Below are 17209 nucleotides of genomic sequence, written 5' to 3'. Positions count from 1 at the left end.
GTCAGTATGTTGTTGTTTTTTTATGTTTTTAAAAAAATGAATACTTTAACAAGGATGCATTAAATTCAGTGAAATCTATCATTTTAAAAGTGTTTATAGCTGTTTCAGAATAATTTTTTTATGTTCTGTTCATCAAAGAATCCTGAAAAAAATGTAGCATAAAAGCATTAAGCAAAACTGTTTTCAGCTTTAATAATAAGAAGAATAAGAGGCAAATTAGGAATGAAAACAGTTATTTTATTTTAAATAAATATAGTTCGCAATATGCGTATATTTTAATCAAATAATTGCAGTCTTGTTGAGCTTAAGAGACTTCTTCCAAAAACATTTTAAAATTTGTATTTATCCCAAATTTTGTTGTACGACGGTTTGTGTCTTATTAGAAATGTTTTATTAACACACTTTGTTTGTGCTTACAGTTTGATCAGAAGTATCAGTACCTTTGGCGGTTGTCCAGAGCCTATGCAGATGCACATGATTTTGCTGCAGACCTTGCAGAGAAGAAGAGCTGTGCTGAGAACGGTAATCACAGTTTTTTTGATTACAGGTTGACATGTATGCCAGAATTGAATAATTTGACATAATGGTTAACAATTAGCTCTTGCTTTCGAGTACCGTGTAATTTCATTGTTTGGCAGATTTTCTCCGCAAATAATTGATTCATCGAATTATTAAAAAAGTGAATTGCATTCAATTTATTTAAGATAAATATGTTTGTAGCCTAATTATTTTATAACCGTCTCAACCGTCATGTAAACACAACTACTACCAACTGTGAAGAAGACAAGTTTTGTCTTTCTTAAGGTTATGAATGCCAGTGTTTTGCTCTTAATCTGTCTGCACTCTCCATTGTCTTTCTGTTTTGTTTTCTTTTCCTCTCCCTGCCAATTAAATGTAACACAATAGCAGCTTGGTCCATGTGTATATTAAGGGACAGGATCAACTAGTTCAGTTTCCGATCTTTTTTTAATTTTTTTTTTTTATTACTATAGTGCCTTTATAATTGCTGTTCTTCAGTCACTTCTCTGTATAAAGGCTTTAGTGTCAAAGTTTGGAAACAGGCCAATACTCGCTTCTATTGAAATCTTTCGAGGAAGTCTCATTAGTCCAGCTGTGAACTGTTTATGATTTTTTGCGAAATTAAAATTTTATTTAGTTATGTTTAGCGAAAACGCATTGGGTGCTGTCTTTTGCGTCTTATTTTGTTTGCATTTCTTTTTTCTTTTAGGAAAAAAAGTTGGTGAAGAGGCAATTTCCATCAATCCACAGTGTGCTGAAGGTCATCAGTGGTAAGTTTGTGTTAATATTAAATCAATTTAATATTAACACAATTTGATCGATTTGGTTTTATTATATTATTTTTATTTTAATTCCATTATGCCTGTAATGACCGATAAAGCAGCTTTTGTGAGCACTTTGTGTACAGCGTTACCCGGGAAATCGCTATTTTTAACACTCCAAAAGCAGCTCCTAGTGACAAAGAATGAATTTGCATTTTTATTCAGACCAACGCGAAAAGACCAACAAGTGGGCGGGCTATATGCTAATGTTTCATGTTAAAGCCAACATACAGTGGCTTGGGATTTGTTTTAGAGACGATACATTCAGAGTGGACTATTTCTTTTGAAAGGCAAGAACTATATAAACAGTGCACTTTTCAGATTTAAAACTTTTGAGGATGCTTTTAGCTGTCTTACACACTGCGTGAAAACTCAATCCATAATAGGGGCACTTTAAGGTTTAATGAACCTCTTTTACCTGATAATAATTTCCAGTCTTTTGCAAACCTATTATTAACACATTTTGGCGTAGCTTAGACTTTACTGGATGGTATGGATGGAGGTTTAAGAGGTTTTACATTATTCAAGAGCTTTTTCATAAATTTGGCCCTCATAGAGACATACATTTGAATGCTTGTTTGTAGCACCTGGGCTCTGGTGTGTCTGTGGGTCTCTGAATGTGTATGTGGGTGTGCGTGTGTGTGGGTGTCCTGCACCGGAGGTGTTTTTCAGGCTTGCCAGCTCCTCTGGATATGCTCACTCATCTCACAAAACCCTCTTGATAGCATCACCACACCCCAGGAATGTAAACACATGCAAAGGCAGCCCCAAGCTAACATATAAATACACATGCACACGCACTCACACTCCTACTTAATTGCTTGCAATTTGTGTTTTTGTTGCAGTTTTGGTGTATATACAATAGCTTTCAAAGGTTTGGGGTCAGAGAGGTTATATGAAATTTTGTTTTTGTTTTTATATATATATATATATATATATATATATATATATATATATATATATATATAATGGCTTTTATCGTTTTGTGTCATAACACCAGTAGATTTGCATCAAAATATGATAAGGGGGCACAACATGATTGTCTCATGCTTGAGGTATTTAGCCAATAACAAAGCATTGAATACCTGGCCAATCAGAACACACATTGCATTACACCAAATAGAATAGACACAATAATATATATATATATATATATATATATATATATATATATATATATATATATATATATATATATATATATATAATTTTTATAAATATATTTACTGTAATAAAGGGGTCCTATGACATTATTGTGTCTATTTGGTGTAATGCAATGCGTGTTCTGATTGGCCAGGTATTCAATGCTTTGTTATTAGCTAAATACCTCAAGCATGAGACAATCATGTTGTGCCCCTTATCATATTTTGATGCCGTCTACCGGTGTTATGACACAAAAAAGATAAAAGCCATTACAAATTAGACATTTGTTACATCCAGTGGAGACTTAACTACTGATTATCATGACATTTTTTGCCTTTTTCGCGCTTCGCATTAGTATCACACATCGTAAACATCACACTGTGTCCGTATTCGTGATTGTAAAAAAGACAAACGACAAACACTATCCTTCACTGCTTAAAACTCTCTTTGAATAGTAAGTAGCAGGTTGTTTTTAATAAGAAAACGTAACTTGTGAGTCAGAAGCACCAGACTGTTCTTGCAAAGTTGGGATTCACTTTATAGCTAGCACAGACTACTCCCAGGTTCAGAAAATAGTCCTCTGTAAATGCTCTGAACACACTTTAATATTTGTGTCGAACTGTTCTGGGACAGTGTTTTAAATACAGCTTACACACTGAGCTGTGTCCACTTTTGGAAGCACAAAGAATCTAGTTTCACTTTCACAATGACACACAGCATCTCAAGAACATGGCACCGCAGCAACACTACAGCGAGAATAATAATTCTGTCTGCTTTCTTTGCATAAACATTTGGCCGGAGTTATAAAAATAACCCACTCTGTGATGTAGAAAAGTGGGAGAGTTTTTAAATGACCTTTTTAAGGGGGGTGTGGACAAGTCATAACTTATAAAGAACATCTCTTTAGATTTTAGTCTTTGCAACTTTTTGGATCTTATCAATGCACTAATAGCTTGTAACACTCCAAAGAGAAAAGAAAACTTGAAATTGCATCACATGACCTTGTTAATTTATTCTTCACACTCATCAACTGTGAGCATAAAAGGCTTCTTTAAAAACAGGAATAAAACAAAACTCCCCAAAGCTATTAATGGTAGACTATTTTAAGGCCTATTTTGTCATTGCATTAAAGCATTTAGTGGATTAACTGACACAATGATATGTGGATGCTTTTGTGCCCATCCATCTGATATTGTTGATATAGTTTTGAAATGTGAGAAACAGGTATTTTTTCAGATTGAAAGCCATAGTATTGTATGATGAACAGTATCACTTAACACATTTTAAAAGATTCATATCATCTGAAGTCCTATCCTGTCTACTCAAAGCGTAAGGCAAGCTGCCTTCAATTTTTTTCAGTTGAAAGCAGTTGAATGCAAGACGGCTTTGGCCAGATCAGTTTTGGCTCTCTTGAATTGTGCAGCATTTGTTGTGGTTGTATTAATGAAGGTATATTCACTGATCTCCGTGTCTGTATTTTGCCTGTGTAAATCCCTCCGCAATGCTTTCCGTTCCCTCACAGACGTCAGGATTGTTACACGAGCTGCAGAGGAGGGTCGTTGTGACCGACACACACACACACACACACACACACGCACGCATGCATCTCAGTTACCGCTGCTCTTATCTGTGATGTGTCCTTGGCATTCTGGTTTTCATAAGGATCTTGCCTTCAGCTGTTTTGAATTCTGTCCTGTCCTCTGTGCAGCAGCTCTGCTTAATGATGCAGTGCGTGAAGGATGTATTATAAGACCATTTTTGACCATATTCTTGTATCTTGAGCAGAGCCAGTTGCATTTAGTTTTTTTTTTAAATAGTCATTTGGTAATTTAATTTCAAATAGATTTTCAAACTGTTGAGAATGTTTGGAGTGATATTTGTAATGCTTTAAAACTTTTTTTCATCAACATTGGGAAATATTATTGGAGATGCATTCTCTTTTAATTATACTACAATGTCATCATTTCTTCCTGTCTAAGGTTATTGCTGAAACTGCGATATTTCTCAAAGGGTGATATTTGTTGAGTAGAGGTTTGCTATTACCTTTCTTAGCTTTACAGTTTTTGAATTTCTGCAATATAAATAGGGCAAAAATAAATTACTTTAACAGTGATTAAATATGACTCCGTTTTCGTCCTGCATAGTAAAATTTTATCATGCGTTACCAGAAAATCATAAATCTGAGTTCTCAGAACAGAACCTCTGCTAAACCGCATCGTTTGCGTTCTCATGGAAACTTAGAAAGTGCACAGCAATGCCCTGGCAACCATACAGCACTTCAGCTTGACTTTTGCACCAGTAACTGCAAAAAGTACAGTAACTTTTGCACCTACTGCAAACAGTACAGTAACATTTACTGAAGTAAATATACTTCAGTAAATGTTACTGTACTTTTTGCAGTAGGTTACTCTTTTCTGAATGAGCTTGTATTATAAAGTCTTAATACAATGTGCGTCTTTTGCAACATAATTTGTTTAGTTGTTGAGGCTTGGTGTTTAATTTAGTCAGATTCCTTGAGCTGAAAGTTTCTGTCAGCGTCTAATGGTTTAAGCTGGCCTCTCATCCTTCCATTCTGCATCGTAGCTGGTTTTCCTTGCGAACAGAGCAGCAGTTTGACCTTGACTTGCAATGGTAGATCCTGTCATTGAGACCTTATTGAAGCCTCAGCCCAAGGTGATGAGAGAGAACTTTCTGTTCTGAGCCGAGAGGTGAAAGGAATCTGTTCTTTCTGTCAATTGGTTTGACTCTTAGACCTCTTTGTTTGTGGCCAGTTGCTCAGGGGATTTCTCTGCCCATGAGGAAAATACTGATTAAACTTACATAATCTTCTGGCAGCCACAAGTCTTAGTGTTCGGCGGTTTTTTCTTCTTCTTCTCTTTTCTTTCTGTGTGGTTTGTGTCTGCATGAGTGTGTAGGAGTCTATATAATATTTCAACTCACCGAAAGGACTCCAAGCAACCGTCAGAAACAACCCTTGGCCAAACCACACTTTTTCTTGTACAAATCCCTTCTCTCCCTCTTCTAGTGTCATTTTCATTCTGTTTTTGCTCTCTTTCTCTTTCTCCCACACACACACACACACACACACACACATTTCAAGATAGAATAAACTTTACAGAAGTTTCACTCAAGAACACTGGAAACTGCCTGAAGCTCACAAAACCTCCCCGACCTGTTCTGAGCATGAAGAATTACACTAATAGAGTAACAAACATCTGCTTGTTTTCTTTAACATTTTTGGATTTTATGCGCGATGAACTTAACACCATCTGCTTCAAATGGCCTTTTTTAATTATGAAAGTAGAATTGCATTTCCTGCAGGAAATATCAGTACGTGTAGAGCATCAAATGAATTAATTTGTAAGTGGGATTTTGGACTGGTTCTGCATGAATGAGATGCTGCAACAAATCCACCTCATCATTGAGCTGTCATCATTGTTTGAAGCGAACATGCATTTTTTTTTTTGTTGTTGTTGTAAACTGTGCTTAAAAGCCAACACTGTGAGACAGTCTTTGAAACTAAGGCTGTTGGAGTTTATTAATGGTTATTAGAGAAACTAGTTGCTTATTAGCATGAATATTACTAGAATATTATCCATTAATTAAGCACATTTAATGCCATATTCTATATCCCTACTCCCACTCAATACCCAAACTTAACAACTACTTTACTAACTATTAATAAGCGGCAAATTGGAAAATATATTCTGAGAAAAAAATCCAACCTAGTTTCATATAGTTATTTACCACTTTTTGTGCACTTTTTCTGTTTCTGTTACTGCACTTTTCTCCACAGTTTCAAAAAGAAATGTCAACTGAGTGGCGTTAAAGCACAGGTTCAAAATTATGTTGATGTAGCTATGTATATCAATATAATTAATGCTTCAGAATATCCATATACTAAAAGTTAATACTTTATCTTACTGGAAATATGCCCTACACCCAATTCAACCCTAAATCTACCTGCTAGTCTTAACAAATGCAAAACTTATATAAAAATGCATTTGTTCATGCAACCGTGTCATTTTAACTTTTAACTTCCCATTTTGTGTCTCCGTACTTATACTAGTACTAGATAACGAACAAACCTAGTGTCTATGAGAAATTGGATATGTGTGATGAATTTGAGGCAAATCTTAATATACTCTTCTGTTCAAATTCAATCTGTTTTATTGATAGGTAAGATTTCTGATCTTTTGCTCACCAATGCTGTATTTATTTGATTTAAAATACTGTAAAAACAGCAATTTTATTTTGAAATATTATTGCAAATAACTGTTTTGTATTGTGATATGTTTTAAAATGTAATTCATTCCTGTGATGCAAAGCAGTCATTACACCAGCCTCAGCATCTATTTTAAGATGCAGAAACAAATTATAAAGGTTAAAACATTTGTGTAATTTATATTTGTTCAGGATTTGGTCATATTGTTTCAGTTTTCCCCTGCTTTCTTTGTAGTATTAAAGACAGTAGAAAAATGGATGAATGTTGTCCATATGCTGTTATATTAACACAAGAATATCTGTATCAAAACAATACCAGTGGAAATAATGTTTTTGTATGCAAAGTATCCACATGTGGTAAACAGTTTTTATTATTGGGCATGTTTACCCATAATGCCCCTGTGGAGGGAAACCCCAGATTCCTGGCGTGAGGAGATGTTGTCAGGTGTGTGACGTGCTCATTCAGCCAGCAGAACTTCTGCCACTGGCTTCCATCACTTTGCTGTGGTTAAATGTTCAGGCCTCTGGGCATTGCCAGAACATGACAGCAATGAATAAAAACACTTCACAAACCAATCTATGAAAGGAGGGGGGAAGGAATTAGCCCCGGGAACATTGAGCAACCTTCTCCCCACCAGTACTATCTCTGCCAGCAGTTGTTATTAGTAATCACTTCTGGTATTTCTTCATGTTGCTTCAGTTCAAATTTATTAGCAGTTCATCATAAGAGCTATTTTTGGTTATCTTCAAATTTATGTCCACGAGCTGCCATTTTTTTAATAAATAATCAGGATTGTGCTGTCAGTTTTGGCTGTTTTCACTTTGTTAGCTCTGTTCCAAAACCAGTCTGTTGTCTACATTCAAGCATTCAAACTTAAATGGACCCTTGTAAGTGACGGGCAGCAACAAATTGCAATCAAACAGCTTCAGATTTTTATGCCAGCACGTTGCAAAGCTAAAATCATGATACTGCTACATATTTGTCAGTATTGAATGAAATATATCTTTATAATCCTCTGTAATCTTGGTTCACTTAGTGTATTGCAATGCATTCTGGGAACATTCTTAGGAAGACTTGATGCGTTCTTGGAATTCGATCAAAATTAGGTAATGTCTCTGCCTACCTTTGCAGGCTTCATGTCAAGAACATGCCCATGATTACTTTTAAGTGCTTTCTTTGTAGGCAGCAAACTTGGTTTTGGAACGGAGCTTCTGGCATTTGTCGTCTTTGCGCCCAAACATCTCATGACAAACTTTGTGACCTTCTGTTGTGGTCGGTCATCCTATTTTTGGTGTAGAGAGTTTAATATAAATGTCCAACTTTGCACCGTTGAGTCATAGTAGCCAGACAAGAGAAATTGCCAAAACTTGCCCAAGTGTTTCTTTGCTTTGGGAGAAAGCACATGAAATATGTTTCTATGTCTGTCTTGCAGTGATGCCAGGCTCCTTAACATGGTGATGCAATGTTCAATTTTCTATTTTAGCAACACATAAAGTGAATTTATTAACTTTTACATGCAATTTAGCAGAAACTGTGTAGAATTTCCATAGTAATCCATAGTTTGTGTTTGGGAGACGTAATTTCTGATTACAAAGTCAACAAAGTCTTCGACAACAATATATACACTGTATATATTATATTTGCATTAGCACAGACATGAATGTGTGCATTAAATATATGCCCATAAAGCACTGTACACTCTTAAAAATAAAGGAGATTCACGTTTCCATAAAATAACTTTTTGTCTAAATGTCTTTCTGTTTCACAAAAGCTTCTAAAAAGGTGATAAATACATGGTCCTTTAAAGAACCTCTGACTGAGTGCATGTTTGTGGAACCAAAATTGTTCTTTTATGGCATCATATGTGAAGAACCCTTTAAGCACCTTTGTTTTTAACAGTGTATTCCCATTTAGCTTCTTTTCAAAATAAGTTAAAATGTAAAAAAATTCTCAAGTAGATATTACTGATGCATATCGTACAGTAAAATGAGAAAATATCTTGAGCTTGTGCTCACCACAAACCTTATTTAATTTCTGGGTTTTGGTTTAGGAAAATATGTCATCCCCGCAGCACTCTATTGGTTTAGCCTTGTAAATGCAATTTGGTTTCCTGATTCCAAAAAAAAAAACCCTGTTCTTACTCTCAAAAAGTTGCACAAAGTCAGCCAATCAGATTAGATCTTGCTAGATTGAGAAGTTCAGATGGTCAGTAAGCAGACTGTGGGTGGTCCGTGGACGTGCCGCCTGCAGCTGAGACCATTCAGTGCAATCTTAACTTCATCTACCAATCAACGAATTAAAATGCATGAGAGAGAAGCTATGTTGCTTCTCGCAATCCTAGATGCATTTAATTTTCTTTTATTTAGCAGCCTAAAGAGCCAGTAAAAGGGCTTTATTCCCACAGCACAACCCCTCCCTCCACACACACACAAACACAACAGTATAGTAAGCCGATCCACTAAGGTGCGACTGTCATGGTCTTGAGTTTTTCTCTGGTGAGCTCAAGGTCAAAGACTTTTGGCTACAGAATCTGTCCCTCAACGGCTTCAGACAAACGGAGCCCGCTCACCTCCTGTGACAGTCTTTGACCTCTTCACCTCTTTATCATGCACACAAAAAGTGTTTGTGCCCGGCTCCATTGTCTGACTGAGTACCAGCAGGATTTACATCGCTATGCTGGAAAAGCTTTGATCACCTCTGAGCCGGCCCTTCAACACACTATAACTGCACATGTACACACGCACATCAGCCTTTTTTTTACTTACAGTCCTAATTCTTCCTCCTTTTTTCTTTTCTATCAAGTAAAATCGCTGCACAGCCTTAAGTAGCGACTTGATAAGTAACAGCAATCTTTATAAAATAGCCTAGTTAAATGTATTAGTATTAATCATCAGAGTAATTCTTCTGCAGTTTAGTTCATTAGTTTAAATGTCTGCGGTTTAACTAGCAATTTGGCAGAGGCAATTTACAGTGGCATTCAATGTGGTTAATTCAGTAAGTAATTAGAGTCAGATTTTGTAATGAGAAATGATTTGTAACTCTTATTAGATATAGTATTTAAGATACAAAGAGCTGTTTTAAAGTTTTGCACTCATCCGCTCATTGGTTCTTATATCACAGAAAGTTGACAAAAATGTTGAATTCTTTCTTTATCAATGCCCAACCTTCTCAGAATAGATTCCTACACTATTGTTTAGTCTTCAGTTGACAGTTACTCTCTAAAACTATCCGTAGAGGTTTGGTAAGATTCATTTTTCGATACCATTTTAACATTATATAGTTGTTTGTTCGCAACAGTGAATATTGATGTTTACCACAGTAGATCTGTGTTGTTTGGACACAGTATTAGTGTTCAAACCTTCACTGTGTCTGGACAAATGTGGCTATGAATCACAAAACTAGTCTCAAGTGTAAACTTTTTTTCAATTGATATAAATAAGCTTTCCATTGATGTGGGGCTTGTTAGGATAGGACAGTATTTGGATAACTGGAAAACTCCAGGTAAAAAAAAAAAAGTACAGTTGCGTAATGTGATTAAAGTGCTCTATTTTCATGCACTAATTTTGTACTTAATTTACTAAAAATGATTTTTTAGTAGTTTTTAAGATAAACTTTAGATCATAACTAAATGCATTTTTAAAAACAAGGGTAGCATGTTAAAAGTGCATTTTAGGTCATATTCATGGTGTCTCAAAATAACACAGTTGAGTACACTTAGATGATCTTAAGTTTATCTTAATATACTGAAAACAAATTCTTTGTACTTCTTAAGTACAAAATTATTGCCTGAAAATGGAGCACTATAATTACGTTTTTACCCGGGAAATCTAAATATTGAGAAAATTGACAAAATGACGTTTTGATATATTTACGGTGATAAATTTACAAAATATCTTTATGGAACTTCATGGAATATTCTAAAGATTTTGGCATAAAAGAAAATCGTTTTGACCCATACAATGTATTTTAACTATTGCTACAAAATATTAAATATTCTTTTTGCTTCCATTTGTGATCCAGGGTCTATAAACTATTATTATTAATGGAATACAGCACAGCTTTTGTTTATATGTTACTGATTACGGTTTTCTTTTCTATCTCTCCATCTTCTCTATCTCTGCATAGGTATGCTATACTCTGTGGGCTCCTGTCAGAATATGAATCTATTCAGAACAAAATAAAAAATGGTTATCTTTTCAAGGTGAGTGTGCATATTTGTTCTATACACAATGTTCACGTTTCTTATATTTCAACACGATGTACGCGTTTCTTATTTTTTCAACCAGTCTGTGCAGACGGTAGAATATGGTGCATTTCAGATGAACTGTTTACAGCTGAGCTCGTCAACAAAGGAAGTAGTTACTTCCAGTTACTTCCACTTTTAATTACTTCCAGATGCTCTCCATTACAGATTCGACTCTTAATTATTTACACATTTATTCCCGTGCTTGAAGGGCGGTAAATGATACGGTTATCTCAGCCGAAAAGGTCGTTTGAGTTGATTTCAGGAGTTGTACGGGTTGATGGGAGCGTAGCATCAGCTTCTGTGAGAGTTAGTGTTCATAATCTTATCTGAGACGAGAGGAAATGGAATGAGGGTACCACACGCACACACACGTATTTCATAAGAGCAGATCAGTCTCTGATACACGTAGCATTTTATCTTAGCTGTCAGCTAGATTTCCAAACACCACACACCTGCAGATCCCTGGCAGGTGAGCGAGCGCAGAGAGGGAGAGAGAGGAGCTGAATGACAGATGCGTGTGGTGGGTTTTTCTGGGTTCGTGCGAGTTCAGGAGAAATATTTGCGGCGTCTCAGCTGTAGAGATCAGCGAAAAAGACAAGCCGTGCCACATAGAATGAAATCTCTCTCTCGCTCTTCTTTTCTCTTCTCTCTGTCTCAAGGATCATCTGGATAAAGCAATTGAGTTGAAACCTGAAGATCCCCTGTCGTATTATTTGCTGGGCCGCTGGTGCTATGCTGTGAGTGACAGAGCGTTTTGAGATATTGGTGACGCTGTGTTCGTTGAAGCCTGAATCAGGGTTCCCACGCTCATGGAAAACCTGGAAATATCCGAGAAATATCTTTTTTTTCTTCCTTTTAAAGTCTGAAAAGCCAGACCTTATGAAAAAAAGAGAAAAAAAATCTTTAATGAAAAAAAAAAATATATATATATATATACACACACGATTCCAAAGTTTTTGAAAAAGTTCTTTTATGGCCACCAAGACTGCATTTATCTAATCATAAGTCAAGTAAAAAGAGAATATTCTGATGTGATATTAACGTCAAATTTTTCAGCATCATTAATCCAGTCTTCAGTATCAATTTATTTAGATATCATTTTCATATATGACCCTAGAGCAAAAAAAACCCCAAACGATCTTAAGTCACTGTATTTGTAGCAATAGCCAAAAAATACATTATATTCGTCAAAATGAGAAATTTATGCTAATAATCATTAGCATATCAAGAATGAAGATATTTAGTAAATTTCCTGGCATAAATATAAGTAATATGCATTGCTAAGAACTACATTTGGACAACTTTAAAGGTGATTTTCTCAATATTCAGATTTTATGCACCTTCAGATTCCAGATATTCAAATGGTTGTATGTCATAATATTAACCTGTACATCAATGGAAAGCTTATTTATTCAGTTTTCATCTGATGTTTAAATCTCACCTTCGACAAATTGACATTTAAAAAAAATAAAGAATAGTAGAATTCTTAATAATAGCGTGCGTTTTTACGGTGATTCTGTGCATTCTGTGTAATAATTTAAAAAAAATTGGGTCTTTGAAAAAAATGTGCAAAGACTGTTGTATTCTTACTGACTATGTGCTACAAAAAAAATGCATTTTTTTCTCAAAAATTTAATTTCTCATGCAATTTAGATTTTCGGGCTAAATTGGTTTCAATGAATGTATATTAAAAAAGATATTTCTTAAAGATTATAATATAAACAGTTTTTATTAATTAATTATTCCAATGTATTAATTCTTTTTTTACTTTGTCCATAAACATGTTGTCACAGGTGTCACAATGCACATGGATAGAGAGGAAAATCGCTGCTACTTTGTTTGGAGAGCCACCCAGTGCCACAGTCCAGGACGCCCTGCAGAACTTTCTCAAGGTGAGACGTGTCTTTGGTGGGACAATCTAGTGATTGATTGTATAAGGAGCCTCTTTATTTAAAGGTCAGACCTTTTGAATAAATATGTCTTTGTACTTAAAACTTCCAATCCAGTTTCCAGATTTCCAGATGTGTTCCTATATTCAGTGTCTTTACATAAGTGTCTTCTCCTATGATGCTTCTCCTACCCTTTGTATCTCACCCATCACTTAATATTTAAGGGGTCTGTGCTCATACTTGTTGCACCCTGCCAAGACAACATAACATTCTGGAGAGTTATACAACAGCATGACTGATTAAAGAAAAAAAATAGGGAGTTACTCTTTGTCGTTAATCATAAAGAGTCTAATTCTGTGCAAGAAACAGAAATATACCAACAGCTTCTAGACAAATAACATACTGTCTCTTCATTCACTTACTGAGTGATCCACACACAGAATCCAGCTTTACATGCTCTGTGGCCAAAATTATGTGGAAACCCCCTTCACTGGGCAGAAAATCAATCATTGATGCAGCCGTGATCTCCTTTATTGGTTTTATAGTTGAATGTAACGTACGTGGTGCTGCATTATAATTTACAAGGTGAGGTTCATCCAAAAAATGTCATCTAGCGGAAATCCTTTATAAAAGAAGGAAAAAAACGTTTTAAAAAAATCTAAAAAGGCTATTCTTTTGAACTTTCTATTTATCATTATTTATTTATAAATAAAATATATTTTAATGTTTAGTAAAAGTGGTTAATTTAAATTGTAAAACTGTTTCACAGTTGAACTGTTTTTATTGCTGTAATGAGTATAATAAAAAGACTAAAACAGCTTACCAACACCAAACTTCGGAATAGTAGTATGTGTGTATGATTTTTGGCTGCATACTTTTGGCAGTGTAATTTATCAAATGTGCGGTCATAATAATGTTTACATTTTTTTTTTTTTTTTTTTTTTTTTTCTGGAACCCTAAAGCCTGTAGAAACTTGTTTATGCCACTGAATTTTTTTTTTTTTTTTAATGTCATGTTTTTTTCTCAGAATTTGAAGAAATTGCAAGAGAAAAAAGTGAGAATTAGGTGATATAAACTTGCAGATTGCGAGTTATAAAGCCAGAATTGCGCGTTTATATCTCACAATTGTGATAAAATATATAATTCTCTGAATTGTGATATATAAACTATATATTGCGAGATATAAAAGTAATTGCTAGTTATGAAGTCTGGTTTTGAGGGAAATTCTCAGAATTCTGACTTTGTAGCTCGCAACTGTGATTTATTTCTCAGAATTGCGAGTTTATATTTCTTTCACATTTCGGAGAATTCAGAAGTCAGAACTGTGAGATGCAATTGCAAGAAAAAAAGTCAGATTGATGTGATTTAGTTTTTTAAAAATTATTATTGCAATGGTGTGTGAGATGTTAAAACTAAAGAGGAACCCTAAAAAAAGACTTTAAATCCGAAGAAAACTATGGAAAACCTAGAAATAAGAGGACAAAGCCCTAGGATTTGTGCTGTAAAATCCAAAGCCAATAATCATAAGCAGCTGAAAATATATGTTAATATATTTAAAAATCCGTTTATCAAAAGGTTTAGGAACCCGACTTTGTCAAAAACATAACCTCATATATGTGGCTACCGCAGTGTTTATATTTTGTTTGATTGTGTAAGTCTCGTAAATGTCGACAGCGTTATTTATTGCTCTGATTATAGAGTGGAGGTTTACTGCCTGCAATGTTAATTGTTTAATATCTCATTTAACACGCAAAGCGTTTGAAAACGCACCCTAGACGTTTGCCTGGCAGCAGTGCTGTCCTTCTTTCAAGAGAGATGTGTTTTTCATGATCCCATTTATTAAACTACACCTGAAATGCAAAAAATCTGTTACATAAACAGTCTCTGTTTAGACAGTCTGTAGTCAATAAATAACTTCTGTGAATGATGGATGTGTTTGATTTTACAGGCAGAAGAGATCAGTCCCAAGTATTCAAAATTCAACTATGTGTTTTTAGCCAAGGTAATGACTTCAGATCTACACTATTTTTTTAATGAACTGAATATTGATTAATAATGACATTGAGAATTTTGTTGGCTCTGTTCCAAACCTAGTGAGCGGCCTTACCTTCCAAATCAGCATCCTAACTATATTAAATGTCAATTTTTTATTTTTTTTTTTATTTATTTTTTTTTCTGGGAAAAAAAGGTATCATTGTTTAAAAAAAAAATACAATATTTTGAAATGTTTCACCAGTTATTTTAAATTGTAATAAGGTTTTACTTTATTTTTGATCAAATAAATCCAGTCTCGTTGAGCATAAAATTAACAGTTTTAACTTTTTATCCAATAAATGTAGTTATTAAGAGACCTTGAAGCTTGAAAAATCTTAACGTTTGAATGCGCTACTGTATTTAATCGTTTCTCTGTTTCCTCACTCCAACCTCAGTTAAAGCATTTTTTTTTTCACTGAGTTTTACATAATCTTACAATGCGACACACTTCTTCGTGGGCAGTGCGCTAGATTTAGAAACTGAGCCGATGAAGCCTTTATGGAACGTTGTAAAGGGTTTCTGTAACTGCGCCTATATCACTTTTCTCCTATCAGTGTTACAAAGACTTGGGTCAGAGGAGTCAAGCCCAGCAGATGTGTGACGTTGCCTCTGCAATGAACATTCAGACTAAAGAGGTGTTTTCTTATTCTGAAGAATCTGATCTATTGTAGTTTGAGTCTCGCTTTTGTAATACTTTATTTGCGTGTTTTCTTTAAAGGACGAAGAAGCACAGAAGGAACTGGACTCTCTTGTTGCATCACTTTAACAAGTCTCCAGCAAAAGCCCTCTGTCTTTGGTTTCCGTCTCTTTGAACTCGACTGTGACTGGACTGTAGCTGTTTAGCCACAAACCAACATATGAACTACTAATGTGGTCCAGGCCTTGTTATTCATCTATTAAAGGGAAGACCAGCAGCAATATTTGTTTATTTTTAGTTTATGCACAAAATACTGTACTGTAGGACAGTTTCTTAATTCTTTTTTTTCCTTTCAAAACATTTTAGACATAATAGTAGCTATACGCAGCATTGAATTAATTGCACTCAGAAATCTACCCGTCCTGGGGTCATCCAAGATGCACATGAGTTTGTTTCTTCATTTAAAAACCGATTTGGTTGAATGGTGCATTACATCACATGCTCACCAATGGATCCTCTGAAGTGAATGGGTGCCGTCAGAATGAGAGTCCAAACAGCTGATGAAAACATCACAATACCGCAAAAGCAAACGGCACTGTTCCAGTCACATTGCCGGTCAAAAGCTGCAAGTTTGAAAGAAACAAACCCATAGTATCACTTTAACATTTTGTCCATCATTCAACCATATGTTTTTTAGAGTGTTGTTTGCTTGAAATCTATGCATATTTCTCTCCTGATTCAGATGAGATTACTTTTTTATTAGAAAGAGCAATATTACGAATCGAGGACTATTATTTTAGCTATAAATGAAAGTTAAAAAGTCTTGAAGAAACCTCTTGATGGATTTGCTGCTTCACGAGACGTTTTTATCAGCTGTTTGAAATGGCGGTACCCATTCACTGCAATGAATCCATTGGTGAGCAATGGATAACCCGAGGATGAGTAATTCTGACTATCAGCTTGAAGGCTGGTGCAATTTTAATTAATTCTGACCAATACTGAAACAGATCTGTGTGGTTGGCGTTAAAGGCATGCTAATTAGAATTTCTGTGTTTTTGTTAATCCAAAATTATGAATTATTATTTCATAGACATATCCTACAAAACAGCATGATTATATAGTTCTATTTATGGATATCTAGTTTACCTCATGATAAACGTCCGAAACAAACCTTCGGAAGAACTTCGACACATTTAATGGTTAGTCCTTCCAGAAAAGCTGCTGATAAGAGATTGCTAAATTTTTAATCCATCAAAAATGTTAAACCTTTCACGGCACAATCCTCCCTTTTGAAAGGCAGCCTTTTGCAGTTTTTTTTATTAAGAACACCTGAACAACTCTGTCTGTATTTAATCTTGTTATTCAGATTCTCTCTGTGAAACCTGTTTTTGGTTTTTTTTTTGTAACTCAAATGACTTGTATAGATTTTAATCCCTAGACATTATTTTTTTGACCAAAGATGATTTCTAAATCCCAAGAGAAATTATGGGGACCATGTAAGTCTAATGTAATTTTTCCCTCAAATTGTTTTAATACCATTTGTTGGTACCCAGCATTATGAATGTAAGCATTTTTATGTTGAAATGATCTGTATGGTACATTTTAGATTATTGGTGATTTATTATTGAGATGTAATGGTGCATATGAAGATCCTCTTCTCTGCTGCTCACTACAATATACAATAAGGTGAATTCA

General features: G+C 34.8%; 1 protein-coding gene across 2 annotated transcripts in view; it reads left to right on the top strand.

Annotated features, from left to right (window-relative positions):
- LOC122356349 (regulator of microtubule dynamics protein 2) overlaps positions 1 to 17209 on the top strand; it is a 26782-nt gene extending 9573 nt beyond the window's left edge. For both annotated transcript variants that reach the window (XM_043254968.1, XM_043254969.1), the window contains exons 4-11: positions 420 to 522; positions 1229 to 1289; positions 10834 to 10909; positions 11614 to 11691; positions 12748 to 12846; positions 14792 to 14845; positions 15432 to 15512; positions 15596 to 17209. In XM_043254968.1, the coding sequence (XP_043110903.1) occupies positions 420 to 522; positions 1229 to 1289; positions 10834 to 10909; positions 11614 to 11691; positions 12748 to 12846; positions 14792 to 14845; positions 15432 to 15512; positions 15596 to 15643 (600 nt within the window). In that variant the 3' untranslated portion in view covers positions 15644 to 17209. The remainder of the gene's footprint in view (positions 1 to 419; positions 523 to 1228; positions 1290 to 10833; positions 10910 to 11613; positions 11692 to 12747; positions 12847 to 14791; positions 14846 to 15431; positions 15513 to 15595) is intronic.

Source organism: Puntigrus tetrazona, chromosome 13 (assembly GCF_018831695.1).
Source record: "Puntigrus tetrazona isolate hp1 chromosome 13, ASM1883169v1, whole genome shotgun sequence".
Classification (NCBI taxonomy): Eukaryota; Metazoa; Chordata; class Actinopteri; order Cypriniformes; family Cyprinidae; genus Puntigrus; species Puntigrus tetrazona.
The sequence above is the reverse complement of the archived record's forward strand: the minus strand, read 5'-3'. Positions and strand labels throughout refer to the sequence as shown.